Source organism: Ovis canadensis, chromosome 5 (genome assembly GCF_042477335.2).
Source record: "Ovis canadensis isolate MfBH-ARS-UI-01 breed Bighorn chromosome 5, ARS-UI_OviCan_v2, whole genome shotgun sequence".
In the NCBI taxonomy this organism is placed as follows: Eukaryota; Metazoa; Chordata; class Mammalia; order Artiodactyla; family Bovidae; genus Ovis; species Ovis canadensis.
Window position 1 is genome coordinate 106,877,789 of NC_091249.1, and position 19,531 is coordinate 106,897,319.

At 40.0% G+C, this 19,531-nt stretch overlaps 1 protein-coding gene across 27 annotated transcripts in view; it reads right to left on the minus strand.

The window, feature by feature from the left end:
• The window catches only part of MCTP1 (multiple C2 and transmembrane domain containing 1), a 395,240-nt gene that overhangs the window by 193,540 nt on the left and 182,169 nt on the right, over nt 1–19,531 (minus strand). For all 27 annotated transcript variants that reach the window (XM_069590168.1, XM_069590162.1, XM_069590153.1 and 24 more), the window contains 2 exons: nt 18,897–19,027; nt 778–964 (listed from right to left, as the gene is read on the minus strand). In XM_069590168.1, coding sequence (XP_069446269.1) covers nt 778–964; nt 18,897–19,027 — 318 coding nt within the window. The remainder of the gene's footprint in view (nt 1–777; nt 965–18,896; nt 19,028–19,531) is intronic.

A 19,531-nucleotide genomic window follows, 5' to 3' on the forward strand; every position in this document is an offset into this window, starting at 1 on the left:
AATTTGAGAAGGGTACTTGGTGACTCATTCGGCCACCCTATCACTCTACATCTAATCCAAAGGTAAAGAAGCTTCCTTTTCATTATAGTTCACACTCCATAATTTCAAAATTAAAAGGATGAAGTGAGGCTGAAAAAGAAAATGATTTCTGTAAATATCCTCTAGTTATCAAAAGTCTGTTAGGTGCTCAGTCATGTCTGATTCTTTGCAACCCCATGGACTGTAACCTGCCAGGCGCTTCTGTTCCTGGGACTCTCCAGGCAAGAGTACTGGAGTGGGTTGCCATTTCCTTCTCTATGGGATCTTCTGGACCCAGGGATTGAACTCGGGTCTCCTGCATCGAAAGCAGATTCTTTACCATTTGAGCCGCCAGGGAAGCCCCTAGTTATCCAGCTACGAATTAAAAAGTTAAGTGCCATTAACTCCATTTCAAATGTGTAAAGACAACGAGATTCTAATTCCAATGACAAATAATCAGTGAACCCGCTTTACAGCAGTCTTGTGTAAACTTGACTTTCCATCACGGAAGTTTGCCTTTTGTGATAAGAGACTCTAGAACTGGCTCTGGAAGGGACTCGAGAAAACACCAGGGATCTAGATACCCTCGGGTAACCCAAGTGCTTCCGCGAAGATCTGCTTGGTATTTGCACCTGCCCTGCCTTCTGCTGATTCGTCTGTCAGACAGCTTTTGCAGATGTATTCCTGCCACTCCACGTAAATTATTTACAACCTTATCTAGTCACCCCTGACCCTGAGGGAGGAGGGTTACATACGTACATATCGCTTCAGTATTTCCTCGCGTTCTTTCTGGTCCTCCAGGGAGTTGACGGAGAGGTCAGAGATGCTGACAGTGGCTGAAGCTGTCAGGGTGACCAGCAATACCAGGTGCCCCTCCCCTTCTTCCAGCTGCAACTCCAGCTTGTGTGTCTGCTCCCTACTGAGAGCCGACAGGTCAATCTGGCACCTAAAAACAAATGTTTTGAATTAGCAAGAGGCTTTAAAAATTTTTTTTTGGCCACATCAAACAGTGGAGGTGCAGGCTGCTCAGAGCTATGTGAAAAATAAATCAATGGAAATACCATTTGAACCACTGGAAGCATGTTCCTTTCATGTCACCTGACTTCACAAAATTCAGACTCTGATTATTTTAGTAACTAATTGCTTATTTCTTGTAAGAGGCAAGAAGTGTGCTTATCTGATTTGATTACTACCCGTTGTCACCACATTTATAAATCAGCAAGGGCTTTCAACCCCAAGATGGTCCAGATGAGTGAGGCCTTGCTTGTAGAAAGACTAACAGGAGCTGTCTAAACTACCAAAAGTCTGAACTTGTGTTACACTCTAAAACACATAGGTGTTTTGTGGTTGTTCATAAATGCTATTAAGAGTGAAGAGATCATCACTATGATGATGTCAGACGTTTTACATTTTTAAAACCATGTCAGTTTATTCACAGAACACTACATGAATCTAAATTAACAGATCCTCTGAGGACATTATAGCTCAAGTGTTATAGCTCAAAGTTTCAAGAGAAACTTTGTAATAACGTGGTAGCCCATGCTCAGCATGCCACCCTCTCAGAATTGAACAAATTCTTTTCATAAAAATGTCAATTGAATTGGAAGAGAAAGATACTGTGGTGACCACAGGCCAATAAACTGAGACAAAGGGGGCAGACATGAGTAAAAGACATTTAAAACAGGAAATAGCCAATGAAAAGAATAAATATGGGAATGTCATAAACAGAGTGGTCAGCTATCAGTTCAGTTCAGTTCAGTCACTCAGTCGTGTCTGACTCTTTGCGACCCCATGAATCGCAGCCCGCCAGGCCTCCCTGTCCATCACCAACTCCCGGAGTTCACTCAGACTCACGTCCATCAAGTCCGTGATGCCATCCAGCCATCTCATCCTCGGTTGTCCCCTTCTCCTGCCCCCAATCCCTCCCAGCATCAGAGTCTTTTCCAATGAGTCAACACTTTGCGTGAGGTGGCCAAAGTATTGGAGTTTCAGCTTTAGCATCATTCCTTCCAAAGAAATCCCAGGGCTGATCTCCTTGCAGTCCAAGGGACTCTCAAGAGTCTTCTCCAACACCACAGTTCAAAAGCATCAATTCTTTGACACTCAGCTTTCTTCACAGTCCAACTCTCACATCCATACACAGCTGTCAGGGAAGATTAAATTTTTGCCCCTTCTTATCCTCCACTCGATTTATTGTTTATTATTTTGCTTTTAAGTTAAACTTTTATGAATAGGACATCAAACCTGATGGTTGAGCTCAAACACCTCTTTAGTGTGAGTGGTTTTAGAAACAGAATCAAAGTTTCACATTTACACGTTTTATTTTTGCCTATCAGAAATGGCACGAAAGACATCCAGACTAGAAACATTTGGGAAGAAGAGGAATATAGATGCAAGAAATTAAGAAGAAAAGAAACCTCCTGGTCAGTGACAGAGAATCTGTATGCGCTAGATGCTAACTATCAAGAGAGCAGGATATTCGGGTCTGTATCAAGTCTGGAAGAAGGGTGTATATCAAGTAACCTCATTGTTTCAGCAAACACAACAACATCCATTTCGAAATACTCCCATGCTGTCTCCTTAAATTCTAAATGACAAAAAACCACATCAAATACCTTATTTAATATTCACTTTTTAATTGGAATTAGTTCCTAATAATACTTGGAACAAATTGAGAGTTAAAAATGCAACAGTGAAAGACAGCTAATCAAATGTATTTTCTAATAAAAAGGAAAAACATAAATTTGATTTTCTACAGATCTTTCCAGCATCTGGCACAGTGCCTAACCTACAATTTATTGAATGTGAATGAATCTTTGGATAAGATTGAGAGTATGACACTGGAGAATTGAACAGAGATTACAGTTCAGATGGTACTTTCTGTTGGATACAGTTGGGACAAGAAGGGTCTCATGCCCTATTCCTTTGTATAATGCTGCATTTCTCTTAACTTGGAAGCTTTCTGAAGGATTTCCTTCTATGCCTATTACCATTTTTTGTTATTGTTATTGTTTAGCCACGAACTCATGTCTGACTCTTTTGTGACTCCATGGACTGTAGCGAGCCAGGCTCCTCTGTCCTAGGATTTGCCAGGCAAGAATGTTGGATTGGGTTGCCATTTCCTTCTCCAGGGGATCTTCCTGACACAGGAATTGAACCTGTGTCTCCTGCATTGGCAGGTGGATTTTTTTTTTTTTTTTTAATCACTGACGCACCTGGGAAGCTGGTCATTTAGATGTTGTCCTCCTCCTGATTTACATTAGAGTCACTGCATTTAATTCTTTAGAGTTAGGGAAGGTGTTCTAAAGATGATCTGGTCTAAGAAATGCAAATTGGCAACTTTCAGATCAAACCAGGTGGATGGATTTGCTGTTTTTATTGTGCTAAAAGAGTTTTGAATTTAAATAAGCTTAAATACAAATGCCCTCTTCATTACAGCTGGACTATTTCACTTAATTTTGTACCTGGTTCCAATTATATCAATACACCATTTATATCAATAGGTATAATGATCTGTGATCCTCAAAGTTGCCTTAATTTACCAATGAGGAAACCTAGGGCCAGAGAAGTTACCTCAATTAATGGAGATGCAGAGTTACTAGCAGAGCCAGACCTGAACCTGGGACTCTGGAATCCAAGATCTAGGACTTTTCCTTAACCGATCTGTCATTATTATAATTTTTCATCCTGGAGGAAGTTTGTGCTGTGTGAGGTGGTTCTTATTGGGTAATATCTGGATTTGTTTCAAAATAGAAAAATTATCTGTTTTCAAGTGCAGAAGTATGTTATTTTTATGCTTTAAAAATATGTATGAACAAGGGAAGAAGGCTGCAATTGTTCTTATAAAATAATAAGTGAAGAAAAGCTTACAAATTTAATTTTTAAAGTTATGGAACTAATAAAATTTAAATTATCATTATACATTTGTAGGGAGGATTATACCTTTCTGTTGCAACTAGATTTTCAATATTGGGTATATTTGTATAAGTAGTCTAGGCCCTGTCCTATATTTAATGTTTCAGAATTTTGACTTCAATCATTTTAATATAGAAAATAACTATTTATACAACTATTTTGATAAAAGAGTAAGTGAATTCAAGACATATTTTGCTAGTTGAGGTTACTCAGATCTCCTATTCATTTAAAAACTCTGCTCAAGAGCGTTCTTCAGATGCCTTTTAAAACAAAATGTCACCAATAACAAAGCAAAATTGTCCTGTTAACTTGAGATAATGTCATCATTACAGCATCATTGATATCTGCATTAAATGGGTATCAAATCAAATTATTGCTGGAATGCAGTGGAGAAAAACCTTTTGCTATCACTTTGTAGTTATTGAATACATGTGTACAAAGGTGGAACTTCTGCAACATAATATATTGTAAAGTGAATTCAGTACTAAGTAACATTTACGGGTCAGTACTGTACAAAAAAGATCTTCACGACCCGGGTAATCACAATGGTGTGATCACTCATCTAGAGCCAGACATCCTGGAATGTGAAGTCAAGTGGGCCTTAGAAAGCATCACTACAAACAAAGCTAGTGGAGGTGATGGCATTCCAGTTGAGCTCTTTCAAATCCTGAAAGATGATGCTGTCAAAGTGCTGCACTCAATATGCCAGCAAATTTGGAAAACTCAGCAGTGGCCACAGGACTGGAAAAGGTCAGTTTTCATTCCAATCCCCAAAAAAGGCAATGCAAAAGAATGCTCAAACTACCGCACAATTGCACTCATCTCACATGCTAGTAAAGTAATGCTCAAAATTCTCCAAGCCAGGCTTCAGCAATATGTGAACCACGAAATTCCAGATGTTCAAGCTGGTTTTAGAAAAGGCAGAGGAACCAGAGATCAAATTGCCAACATCCGCTGGATCATGAGAAAAGCAAGAGAGTTCCAGAAAAACATCTATTTCTGCTTTATTGACTATGCCAAAGCCTTTGACTGTGTGGATCACAATAAACTGTGGAAAATTCTGAGAGAGATGGGAATACCAGACCACCTGACCTGCCTCTTGAGAAATCTATATGCAGGTCAGGAAGCAAAAGTTAGAACTGGACATGAAACAACAGACTGGTTCCAAATAGGAAAAGGAGTATGTCAAGGCTGTATATTGTCACCCTGCTTATTTAACTTCTATGCAGAGTACATCATGAGAAACGCTGGGCTGGAAGAAACACGAGCTGGAATCAAGATTGCAGGGAGAAATATCAATCACCTCAGATATGCAGATGACACCACCCTTATGGCAGAAAGTGAAGAGGAACTAAAAAGCCTCTGGATGAAAGTGAAAGAGGAGAGTGAAAAAGTTGGCTTAAAGCTCAACATTCAGAAAACGAAGATCATGGCATCCGGTCCCATCACTTCATGGGAAATAGATGGGGAAACAGTGGAAACAGTGTCAGACTTTATTTTTTGGGAGGCTCCAAAATCACTGCAGATGGTGATTGCAGCCATGAAATTCAAACACACTTACTCCTTGGAAGAAAAGTTATGACCAACCTAGATAGTATATTCAAAAGCAGAGACATTACTTTGCCAACTAAGGTCTGTCTAGTCAGGGCTATGGTTTTCCCTGTGGTCGTGTATGGATGTGAGAGTTGGACTGTGAAGAAGGCTGAGTGCTGAAGAATTGATGCTTTTGAATTGTGGTGTTGGAGAAGACTCTTGAGAGTCCCTTGGACTGCAAGGAGATCCAACCAGTCCATTCGGAGGGAGATCAGCCCTGGGATTTCTTTGGAAGGAATGATGCTAAAGCTGAAACTCCAGTACTTTGGCCACCTCATGTGAAGAGTTGACTCATTGGAAAAGACCCTGATGCAGGGAGGGATTGGGGGCAGGAGGAGAAGGGGCCGACAGAGGATGAGATGGCTGGATGGCATCACAGACTCGATGGATGTGAGTCTGAGTGAACTCCGGGAGTTGGTGATGGACAGGGAGGCCTGGCGTGCTGCAGTTCATGGGGTTGCAAAGAGTCGGACATGACTGAGTGACTAAACTATGACTTAAATGTTTGTGTGGTGTCCAAAATTCATATGTTGAACGCTAGTGCCCAGTGTGATCATATTAAGAGGTGTGGAACTTGGGAAGTGATTAGCTCATGAGGGTGGAGCCCTCATGAATGGGATTAGTGCCCTTATAAAAGAGGTACCAGAGAGATCTCTCATCCTTCATCATGTGAGGACACAGAGGAAAACAGCATGTTATAAACCAGGAAACCAGATGGAAAATTTGATGCTGTCTTGATCTTGAATGTAGATCAACCCCTAGAACTGTGAGAAATAAACTTCCATTGAATATAAGATATCCAGTTTATGGCATTTGCTTCAGTTCAGTTCAGTTCAGTCGCTCAGTCGTGTCCGACTCTTTGCCCAAAAGACAGATTCACCTGTGTTTGGCTTGCCTGTACTATTATGTCCTCAACAAAGGAAGGGTTTGCTGTAGCTTGGTTACAGAAATACTCAGTGGTCATACAGATGGCTCAGAATAAGCAAAAGTTGTGGGTTTTATATTGTTAAGAACGTGAAAATGCAAAATTTTAAAGTACTGAAGCAAATTCATGAAATCCCCAAATACATATACTGGGAAAAGAGCCCAAGATTGGGCATCAGATTCCTTTTGTTCTAGCCCTCCATCTGTTGCTAATTAGTTGTATGACCTTTCCTTAGAGAACTTATCCTCTTGAATTCTAGTTTTCTTATCTGTGTTACGAGGTAAATGAACTAGATGAATTTCAAGTTCTCAAAACCCTCAAATTCCACAATTTGTTACAACTCTATCCATATTTACAGTTGTTTACATCTTCCTTGGGGCTGGATGATTCACAAGCTGGAATCAAGACTGCTGGGAGAAACATTAACAGCCTCAGATATGCAGATGATACCACTCTAATTGCAGAAAAGTGAAGAGAAACTAAAAAACCTCTTGATATGGGTGAAAGAGGAGAGTGAAAAAACTGGCTTAAAACTCAACATTCAAAAAACTAAGATCATGGCATCCAGTTCCATCACTTCACGGCAAATAGAATGGGAAAAAGTGGAAGCAGTGATAAAGTTTATTTTCTTGGGTTCCAGAATCACCGTAAATGGTGACTGCAGCCAAGAAATTAAAAGACACTTGCTCCTTGGAAGGAAAGCTATGACAAACTTAGCTATTAAAAAGCAGAGACATCGCTTTGCTGACAAAGGTCGGTATAGTCAAAGCTATGTTTTTTTCTAGTAGTCATGTATGCATGTGAGAGTTGGACCATAAAGAAGGCCGAGCACTGAGGAATTGATGCTTTTGCATTGTGGTGCTAGAGAAGACTCTGGAGAGTCCCTTGGACTGCAAGGAGATCAAACCAGTCAATCCTAAAGGAAATCAACCCTGATTTCAATTCCTTGGAAGGACTGATGCTGAAGCTGAAACTCCAATACTTTGGCCACCTGATACAGAGAGCCAACACATTGGAAAAGGCCCTGATACTGGGAAAGACTGAAGGCAGGAGGAGAAGGAGGTGACAGAGCATGAGATTGTTGGATAACATCACTGACTCAATGGACATGTGTTTGAGCAAACTCTGGGGATACAGTGAAGGACAGGGAAGCCTAGCATGCTGCAGCTTATGGGGTCACAAAGAGTTGGACCTGACTTAGCAACTAAACAGCAACAACAACAACAACATATCTTTCTTTTTTGTAATTCCACACATCAAAAAACATACGAGAACAAATTCATCTTCCAGGTAATGAAATTTTATTCCTCAGATGTATTATGCCTCCACCCCACCAAAGAAAAAAGTCTGAATGGTGATGTAAGAATCTAATCTCACTTCAGATTGGCTTCTAAGGAGCATGGGTTGGGGCTTGCATCCTAGTCACCATGGATGGAGGAAGGGTGAAAAATGGGGTGTGGATTCTCCCCTTTGGTTCAAAGAAGAGTTCCTCTCACATCTTATTTTATATCTGGGTTCTACATGGAACTCCTGGATGGGTCCTCAGCTGCCGGATTTGTCTTAGCTTTGATTTTGACTGGGTCTTTCCAAGGGGCTGTTCCTCATCCTCCAACTATGACCAGTCAACTGGGTGTGAGGTCTTTCACCTAGGACTGGCCTCGGATGGTCAAAACTCTCACTTGCCCAAATGGGGTGAGTGCTCCCCTTGGCTGCCACTGTGCACCTAGGCCCAAATGCCACATGCCCCAAATTTCTGGCTTCTAAGGCCACTTCTGCCCTTGGATGAAAAGCTGCACTAAGAAGTCTGTATGGGATCTGGCTTCCTGGTCAACCGCTAAAGAAACCAGATGAAACCACGTAGACGTTTTCTCCTGATGGGGTGAACTTAGATCAATGGCATAGGAGATGGGAAGGTAACTCCCCACAACTTTCCCTCTCTCACAAACCATTCCAAAAGCAGGATTCTCCATCTTGCCTGCCTGTGTGCACGTGGTCAAGGGTGCACAGCTGCTGAGTAACCATGGGGTCTCTGAAACTCTGGGAACATGGCCAGCCCAGTAACACATCACTGTGCATGACTCTCTAATCTTCTCTGCATCATATTCTCTCTCTCTCTCACCCTCAGTGCCTGGGATTGTACCTCCCATTTAAGCACCAACACCTCATCACTGCTTCAAGCTCTGTGTCCTAGGGAACCTGTGAGTGAAGTCGCTCAGTCATGTCCAACTCTTTGCAACCCCATGGACTGTTGCCTACCAGGCTCCGCCATCCATGGAATTTTCCAGGCAAGTGTATTGGACTGAGTTGCCATTTTCTTCTCCAAGGGATCTTCCCTACCCAGGAATCAAACTTGGGTCTCCTGCATTGCAGGCAGATGCTTTAACATCTGAGCCACCAGGGAAGCCGTAGGGAACCCGGCCTAATGCAAAAACCATTAACACGATTCAATCCTGACAGTTACAAATATCCAAGAAGCAAATCTGGCCATGTCCCACTCCTGGCCTCTCACCATCTATGAAAGTTCTTTAGTAAGGCAATGGGATCCTCCACAACCTACCGTCAGCTGGGGTGTTTACTTGTTGATTTACACTTGCTATTTCAGTAATTCCTGATGGTCTGTAATTCTCCCACCATCCATGCTAAGGCTCACCTGCTTCCTTGTGTTCTGTCATGAAGGAAGCAACCCCATCTACCTGAGATGATGTATCCACCTATCTTTGCTTGGCTAATTTTTAACTAATTCTCACGGCAATAACCAGCAGTTGTCTTTTTCTGTCCATCTCTTGGTACACCTCAAGGGCAGGCACCTAGTACAACACTTGGAATACAGTCGGTGCTCTGTAAGAGGAGGGGATGGAGTTTCAGAGAGGCCAAAATTCTACCCATTTTGATAGTGGCAGAGTCAGAATCAGCATGCAGTTTTGCTCATGCTACCATTTCTATATTGTCTTCCTAGAAAGTGGATTGATTTCTTTCCAGCACCCCTTTATTAACTATTTATTTATATTAACTGCATTATGCATCAGGCTTCTGTTAAATTTGAGGGATTCAACCCTTTGTAAGCCTTGTGATTTCTCACATCCTTACTTGCAGAACTACCACAGACCCAGTGTGTTGTTGAGTGAAGTTATTTGGCTTCAGAGTTTATGTCAGGGATTCAGAACATTAGAGTTTTAATAAAGCTGAATTATTCATTAGCATTGTGATATTAAGCAAGTCACTTAAACTTTTTATGCATCAGCTTTCCTCATTTATGCCTGCTCTTTACATACAGAAACAATAGATGAAAAACTACTGTGAAAAGATGAAAATGCTATGTAAACACTATATAGTTTTATTATCTCATATGCCTTAGTTTGATATTGAACAATTTTAGAATTTACTGTCAGAACCGAACTCAACTCATCAATCAATTAATTATCAATAGAAGAATCGAAAGAGACTCAAACTGAAAGAGATTTGAGTGCTACTTTCTTCATTCCACAAATGGGAAATTGAGGCTCAGAAAAATTAAGTAATGGTGTTTAAAGACCTCAAAATGGGAAATTGAGGCTCAGGGAAATTAAGTGATGGTTTTAAGACCTCAAACCCCATTTCCTGATTTCCATATCAAAGCTTGAAATTCTTTGCTCTTTATAAAAACTATACGCACTTACTTGGCCATGTGAAAGGAATACATCACATTTATTTGGTGACATTTCCCCCTAAGTTCAAGGAGAAAATGTTCAGTATTCTTATCACTTTTTTCTTACCACCTTTCCATCTGCCATGACTAAACCAGTCACCAATCCAGATAAAAGTTTTGTGATTAGCACCAGTGATGTACATGTGAGGTGCAGGAAGCAAATGTTAGGCCTATTTGGATGCATTTATGTATTTTTTAATTTAAAAATAAGACAGAAAATTAAAAAATAAAACTAGGATTCGAGCTTCATAAATATTTTATACCTGCATTCATACTGGTGGCTTGTGCATCATGTCACATGCGACCGGCAAGTATCTCGAGTGACAGGCAGGAGCCACTTGACAGAGGAGCTCACAGTGACCCCTGAACTTGTTGACTGGCTTCCACTGAACCGCAGTCCATATGATATGTGCCCAGGGAGGTGGGTTTATAGATGATGGCATCTAGCTTTAACTGAACCAATTCTCACAAAATGGACAATGGCTTTAAAAGATACCAGTCAATTAGGACATTGGGATTAACATATACACACTGCTGCGGTTGCTGCTGCTAAGTTGCTTCAGTCGTGTCCGATTCTGCACGACCCCACAGATGGCAGCCCACCAGGCTCCCCCGTCCCTGGGATTCTCCAGGCAAGAACACTGGAGTGGGTTGCCATTTCCTTCTCCAGTGCATGAAAGTGAAAAGCGAAAGTGAAGTCACTCAGTCATGTCCGAATTTTCATGACCTGATGGACTGCAGCCTACCAGGCTCCTCTGCCCAAGGGGGTTTCCAGGCAAGAGCACTGGAGTGGGGTGCCATTGCCTTCTCCATATACACACTACTATATATAAAATACGTAATCCACAAGGATTTACTGCACAGCACAGGGAACTTACTCAGTACTCTGTAATAACCATTATGGGAAAAGAATATGGAAAAGAAAGACGTATGTATAACTGAATCATTTTGCTGTACACCTGGAACTAACACGACATTGTAAATCAACTATACTCCAATTAAACAAAAATGAAAGCAATAAAAGATCCGTGTAAAGAAACTGTGGGTTGAAGATTATGCTAACTGGACAAGCATAAGTGAACAGAATGATGGACAAGAACACCCAGAGTTGACATATTTCCTCCTCACCCAGCTCTGTGTCAGCTACATCCTGATTCTGATTCTGATTTACAAACTGGGGGTGTGGCATAATCAGGTCTAACAAGAATTCCGCCAAAATCAGCTTTAAATTATCAGGAAGAATATCTGCAACAGAAATTTATATCTCCTCTAACAAGGAACTTCTAAGTGTGTACTGTGCCCTGAAGTACTAGCTCACGATATGACGAAGCCATCCAGATAAGAGAACATTTAAAAACAAAGCCTCTATCCTTCAATAAAAAAAATCAATTAATTAAAAAACAAAATAAAACAAAATCAAAGCCTCAGGACAGGAAGACAAGCCTCTATAGGATTTCTTTTGTGGGGGAGAATTTCTAAAAACACAGTTTACATAATTTGGACCAAATTTATCGATAAAATTAGAAAACTTTTTCAGGTTTATTGTTTGAGAACTACTTACACTGGTAAAACAACATGTAAGATCTCATATTATAAATCAATATGATAGATAACTCTTTAGAATCTTGGCATTTTAAAGAATTCAACAGGTAACTACTAAAGGTTTTCAAGTTTCACGATGATGCAGGTCCACGCCACCTGACATTACTAAAGCTAATGCAATCACTGCTTTTCTATTGTCAGCAGTTGTCACGTCCAACTGTCTTTGGGGAGATGGATTTATCAGAGCATACTTCTATTAATACAAACTTGAGAGGTTCCCCTTCATTGCCTAGAAGGTAAGCTGCTTAACATACCCACAGTGGTGCATGGAAACAGTCTTTGGAAACTTTGTTTATCATATATAAAATACTGCAGTGAGTATAAACTTTCTGAGAAAGTCTTCAGAAGAAAAAATAGTAAGTCATGAAAGAAAATGGATTGAAATCTTAATATATTTGACTTGAGTTTACGACAAACCAAGACAAGAATCAATGACGCTCCATTCTTTATCAAAACATTACCTATCTCCCAAATGAAATATTTCACTCAGTCCCTAGTAAGGAATATGGTGAAACACAATGATTCCATTAAAAATTCTCTTCAGTTTAGAGTTTTCTGAATAGTTATCTTGTGCTTTCAAATTAATAATAAAGCAGAGATTGCTTCTAATCTGATTTAGGTAGGAAGTAGAATAATCACTGTAGTATTTATATCACAAATAAGAATCACTGCAAATCAGAACCTATAGAGTGTCAAACGCTCACATGCAATGTCCTTCAATTAAGAAATATTAACTTGGTTAATATACAAAGTCAAAGGCTGTTGCCTCATTTTCCACACTGTACCTAGAGAGACGTATGTGTATGCCTACTCATTCCACATTCTCTTTCCTTTGGCATTAAATTACAGAGCCACAGATTTATTTTTATGGTCATAGCACTTGAAAGCATTTTTCTTCACCCAGAACTTGCCCATTCGGAATAACTTTTTTTCTTACATATTAATAAGAAAAATTGTGTTTAAATATAACTTCCTACTGAAGTTTGCATCTGTAGCACTCTGTTGTCATGGGCAGTATCAATGTCTTGGTCCTGATAACAATCCAGCAAATAAAGTTAGGAGCAATCCACCAACTGAAAATATATGGGCACCAAATCAATGCTGCTTTAAAGATAAACAAGCATTTTGCACACTAATAAATAATGCTATAAATCTTGCTATATTGGATTGCAAATAACTCCGACCGAATGAAATTGCTTAACATGGGATTTACGTATTCTGCACGTTCATAAAAACAACTTGTTTTCTGACAGCACTCATTCTTAGCAATTTACCACAGCTGTCAGCAGCCAATTTGTTCAGATTACTGCTCTGCATAAAAGTGTAACAATCATGAGGATTTATTAGCTGATTATCGTAAAGGTGGCAGTCCTTCTTGCCTGCCAAAATGCAGGTGATCAGAAAGTTAAATAATTACTCGCAGATTAACATTATTTCACCTTCACTTGAAATCTGTAGTTCAGTGACAGGTAAAATTTGTTGTTCAAACTTGCAGTATGGTGCACACATCCAGGTGGGTTTACTGCCCACCTGGTATTTTATCAAGCACTTAATGGCTCCAGAAGATGCTGAATATGAGACCACAGTGAAAGGGGCATGGATTCTAGAGTCAGGAATCCTGGATTTCAATCTCAGATAAGTTGCCTCAAATTCATACTAGCTGAGCAGTCGCTAAACCATTTGGCTATACCTCAAAAACACCTCACTTTTTGCACCTGCAAAATTGGTAAAATATGAACCACCCTTGTTTTACCCTAATATTGAGCTAAAGTACATAATAGTTCCCCTTACAGTGTAAAACATTATTATTGTTGTTGTTTCTTTCCATTTATAGTAAATTTAATTTTTTTGGTAAAATTTAACAACCAGATAGCACTAACTCATTAGACATTATGATAAAAAATTATAAATATCTTTGTAAATGGATAGGCATTTTTTTTCAAATGCAACCAGTCAGTATTTTTCAAGTACAAAGATTACTCAGACACTTTAACACTTTAATTCATTAATTCTCCCTTTTGAATTATATACAAATCTTTCTTAATTATACTGAAACTCTATACTTTCCACTAAGACATGTAATTCTAACTGCTGTTGCCTTAACATCTGTTGTCAAATTCTATCTATATTTATTTAGAGAAGAGCCATAATTCCAGCATTCAATCAAGCTTCAGGTGTGTAAAGTTAAATCTAGCAGATACTTCTTAAGCACCTATTATTTGCCATACGCTTTTCTAGGTATTGAGGATGCCACGATGAACAACACAGCTCAAAAATTCCCACCCTCGTGAAGCTCACATTCTACTGATGGGAAGTAAAGGATAAAATGGGCAAAATGCATAGTGTGTCCAATGGTGATAGACCTTGATGCAGAGAACAAAGCAGGAAAAAGGAAATGGGATGTCAAGGAAAAGGGGTTTCATTTTTACATAGAGTTGGGATGGCTGCCTCGCTGGTATCACACTTGTGCACAGATCTAAAGTAGGTGAAGAAGCTAGACAGGTGGACACGTGGAGATGGAGGGAAAGGTCCTGAGGTGGGAAGATGTCTGATGTACTTGAGAAGGAGCAAAAAGAATCCTTAAAAACAGTTAATAGACATCAATGGAACAGCATTACCCTCCACAGCCAACTTTAAATTTATTCGCCAGCTACCAGCCAACTCCCAGAAGTCTTTAACTTCTAAGTGAATAGAGACACATCTTAATTATTTCCACACACACACACACACACACAAACACACAAAAATATGTGACATGATAGAGGCACCAACTATAGCTACAATGGCAACTGTATTACAATATATACATGTATTAAATCAACATGTTGTACACCTTCAATTTACATGTTTCATGTAAAATATTTCAATAAATTAATTAAAAATAATTTAATATAGACATAGAATGTTGCAACAGCACTTGCAAAAGAACACAGGAGATCATGATGACACTTTTGCTGTTATTTTAATCTTAGAACTCAAATGTAATTAGAAGGTAAGTCAGTTCTCTTCTAAACTATTCTAGGATCAAGGAATTCTATTATGATCTGCATTATTTCGACTATTACCACACAACCTCCACATAAACACATGCCAGTCTACTTGCCTTCTACTTTGATCTAGTAATATATTGTTCTTCAGCAGCAGGATGTGTGTAAAGTACAATTGAGTAAGCATAAAGTGAGTGATCAAGACCTTCAGCTGCTTTCTGGCCATCAACTAGATTGAAAATAATGGTATTTGCCATAGTCATTTCTTTTTCTGCCACAGGCATCTTTGTTAAATTAGCAGAGTATACAATGTCCATCTTTGACTATCCCAGATTCAACAATAATTCCCTTTACTATGCAAAAGGATTCAAACTGATACTCAAAAGTGGTCCTAAGAGTCTGTCTGTCTACCTGCGCTCTGTTTACTGTAAAAATTCTTGGCTCAAATTGCTTTCATAGGGAGTTATATTTGATAAATGACCAAATGTGAATTTCTTTAGTGAAGCTGATGCCAGATAGTGTTAGTCGCTCAGTCGTGTCCAACTCTTTTGTGACCCCATGGACTGTAGCCCACCAGGCTCCTCTGTCCATGGAGCTCTCTAGGCAAGAATACTGGGGTGGGTTGCCATTCCCTTCTCCAGGGGATCTTTCCAACAAAAATGTAACTGGAAATAAAAGTAAGTCATTCAAAATAAATGAGAGTTTCAGAAATCCTTATAATTCTTTAAAGGTACTATTTGACTCTCCATCTAAGTCAGTTTTAATCTAACGAAGATACTGGGAAGCAGAGCACACAGTTGTGTCCATTCAAGCAATAAGGGTGCTGGAGTAGGTCTCCTTGATCCTGCTTGTAAAGTTCTTCTGTGTAATAGCCATGGGCATAAGGAAGTCATCCAACAACCCATGCAGAGCCCAAGCCAGAAACGACATGCGAGAAGGTCCGTCTAGTCAAGGCTATGGTCTTTCCAGTGGTCATGTATGGATGTGAGAGTTGGAGTATAGAGAAAGCTGAGTGCAGAAGAATTGATGCTTTTGAACTGTAGTATTGGAGAAGACTCTTGAGAGTCCCTTGGACTGCAAGGAGATACAACCAGTCCATCCTAAAGGAGATCAGTTCTGTGTGTTCATTGAAAGGACTGATGTTGAAGCTAAAACTCCAATATTTTGGCCACCTCATGCGAAGAGCTGACTCATTTGAAAAGACCCTGATGCTGGGAAAGATTGAAGGCAGGAGGAGAAGGGGACAACAGGATGAGATGTTTGGATGGCATCATGGACTCAATGGACATGAGTTTGGGTGGACTCTGGGAGTTGGTGATGGACAGGTAGGCCTGGCGTGCTGTGATTCAGGGGATCGCAAAGAGTTGGACACGACTGAGTGACTGAACTGAACTGAAGCACTTTCAACAACTTAAAAAATAAGGGTGGGATACACTTCGAACTAGATAACTAGTTTATTAGAAAAGGATATGGCCCTGGATGGAAGAGAGGCACGGGAGGTATGTGGTAAGGCGTACGGAGCTTCCAAGCCCTCTCGGGGCACACCAGTCCCCCAGCACCTGCGAGGACTTGCACATGTTCCCCAACCTAGAAACTCCAAAAATGGATTTCTTCTCTTTTTCCACTCTTCATGAGACCTTCTTAGCCCCCTAGTTGTCTAGAGCAATCACTATAATCTTCAGAGTGCCATTTATCACTGTTCTCTCAAAAATTGCCAAAACAGGAACAAACCCATAGAAACAAGATGAAGTGGGATACATAGGTCTACCTCTCTGCCAAACATTTCTTAAAATAACTAGGCCTGCCCTTGAAGAATCCATAATATTATCAAGTGAGGAAAAGGGAAAAGTCAGTGAAAATGAGCTGAGAGGACTTTCTCAGTGGTACAGTGGATAAGATTCTACCTGCCAATGCAGGGGATGTGGTTTGATCCCTGATCTTGGGAGATTCCACATTCCACAGGGCAACTAAGCCCGCACACCGCAAGTACTCAAGCCCATGCGCCTACAGCCTGTGCTCTGACACAAGAGAATCCTCTGCAATCAGAAGCCCACGCACTGCAATAAGAAGGAGCTCCCACTCACTGGAACTAGAGAAAGCCCGCACGCAGCAATGAAGACCCAGCACAACCAAAAATTTAAAAAATGGGCTTAGAAATTTTCATCATTTCCAAATTTGGAGATTCTTCTCAAAGAAAGAAGAGTTGTTTAAGGGGTAAATGTTATCATGGAAAAAAAAATGGAAAATAGGATAAGAAGGACTTCATGGATTGTGGACCCAGAAGTACAAGAAGCCAATATATTTTATGATTTATGTCATGATTTTACTCATATAAGAAAATTCGAATACAAAGCAATGAGATTGAGGTAGTGAGTTACACATGGCAGTCATTCTGATGGTCACCGAATAGAGCTAATGTTGCTAAAAATTATGAAAATGAATGAATTATTCAAGGAATAGGTAGAACAGTATCTACTCAAAATAGCTCATAGCATATTGAGGGAAAAAGAAACAGACGTATTCATAATAAAATGTATTCCGTGTATGAACAGATCTTTACTGTTACTTAAGCTTTCCCTTTCCCTTTTCACTTTCATGCATTGGAGAAGGAAATGGCAACCCACTCCAGTGTTCTTGCCTAGAGAATCCCAGGGACAGGGGAGCCTGGTGGGCTGCTGTCTGTGGGGTCGCACAGAGTTGGACACGACTGAAGTGACTTAGCAGCAGCAGCAGCAGCAGCAGCAGCAGCAGCAGCAGCAGCAGCAGCAGCAGCAAGCTAGTGGTACAGCCCAAAGAGAACTAGATAGAACATTAAGAAAACCCTGAAAACAGTATTTTACTAGAGGGAAAAAACCATGCAGTAAAGGCTTGTCATTTAAAAAGGACTGAAATGTAACATGGCATAAGATTAGTGGTGTTTTTCTAGTTCCATTTGTAAATAAAATATTAAAGGTTAACTGAAGCTCATCTTTGACCTCTCATCCTGTAATCCTATGAAAAAAACTATTGTTTAAAACATATTTCTTAGAATAGGAAAAAGACAAAAAGATACATACATTGGGTTGGATTCCTGTGTTTTGCTCCCCTAGTGTAAAATCCCCTTTATTATTAGTAGTATGTGTGCCTTTCTTCAGGTTGTATGTTTAGAGACCTGGAAACCACGTGAACTACAGTGAAGGAAGAAGTTTTTAAACTAAAAAGTTCTTCTGTACACTGTGTTTTATCTCAGTATTGACATTTCAATATGTTTTGCTATAAAGACACATATATATAACTACTGAAAATACAAAAATAGGTGTAAAAATAAGAAAACAATCATATAATTCAAACAGTTTTTCAAAATAAGCTTGTTGTGATGCTGAAGCTGAAGCTCCAATACTTTGGCCACCTGATGTGAAGAGCTGACTCCTTGGAAAAGACCCCGATGCTGGGAAAGATTGAAGGTAGGAGGAGAAGAGGACGAAAGAGGATGAGATGGTTGGATGGCATCACCGACTCATCAGACATGAGTTTGAATAAGCTCCGGGAGTTGGTGATGGACAGGGTGGCCTGGCGTGCTGCAGTCCATGGGGTCACAAGAGTTGGACGTGACTGAACTGAACTGTGCAGAGATGTCATGCAGGCCTCAGAATATTCTTTTCTTCACGGCATTATCAGATTAATGTGAATCTGCCTCACCTACACACTTCCTTCACTAACACTTGAACTCCTGGGAGATTTGTGAACTCCTAGGAGATTGTCAAGATTCTTTACTTTGCAGGGAGCTGGATGAAGCAACACATTTTACGGTCACAATATGCTTTATGAAAAGCGATATTATTTCTGATTACTTTGCACACTATGAATATGCTCTTTGCTCCTTTTAAGCATTGTACATCAAAGGAGATTCCTCTTTCTCAACTCCTGTAATGTTCATGCACAATGTCCCCAACATAGGGAGAAAACTCCTGGATATCAAATTCAAGTAGCCTGTCCATCAACTGGTCAAAACTGCCACCTACTGGTCAGTCTTCAAAATCTATTTTTCAGTTCACCCAAGCCTTGCTTTCCCATGGTAAGATCCCTTGCTTCGAAACAGTGAAGATCAGTTATAATACCAGACTTAGACTAAACTTTTTGTTAAAAAACTTACCCTCTCTAGGATGAATCGAAAATACCAAATTGCACAAACCTGCCAATAAAGTCGTCCCTTTTCCCAGCGTCTTTGTCCCAGGCAGTGATATCAATGATCCCTCCTCTTTCTTCATAGAGATGAAAATCAAATTGTTCCCTCCACTGAGGATTCAATGTTTTGGGCATAATCTGGAAAAAACAAAATGTCATTACTATCTCATCAGTATCAGTCTTAAAAAATGCAACTTGAGACATAAATCAAACTTTAGGTACTACCTAGAAAAGCATGTGAGATTTGAATGAGAGCTTCCAGAAATGATGGACATTAGATGTCAGCATTTTTACTGCATATGCCCTGAAAGAACTCAAAAAGACATGTCCTAAAGACCAAGAGGCACCTTCTCCTCATCATGAACAATAGATGAGAGACACAAATTATATAGAAAGGGCAAACAGTCTCTAAGTGAAGTAGCTCACTCAGATAACAGCACTTGTTTTACATAACCAGTTAATGCATGAAGATATAACTCAAAGTCTGTGATCTTACAGAAAAAGGAGGTGAGCATTTCGAGAGTTTCTTTCCCCCCCCACCCCCCCTTACTTCCATCTTACATAGAACTCAAACAGAATGGTGAAGAAAACAGACAACTAAGTTCTGTAGGAGGGGGGAAAAGTAAGTTTTTGGTGGCCAGG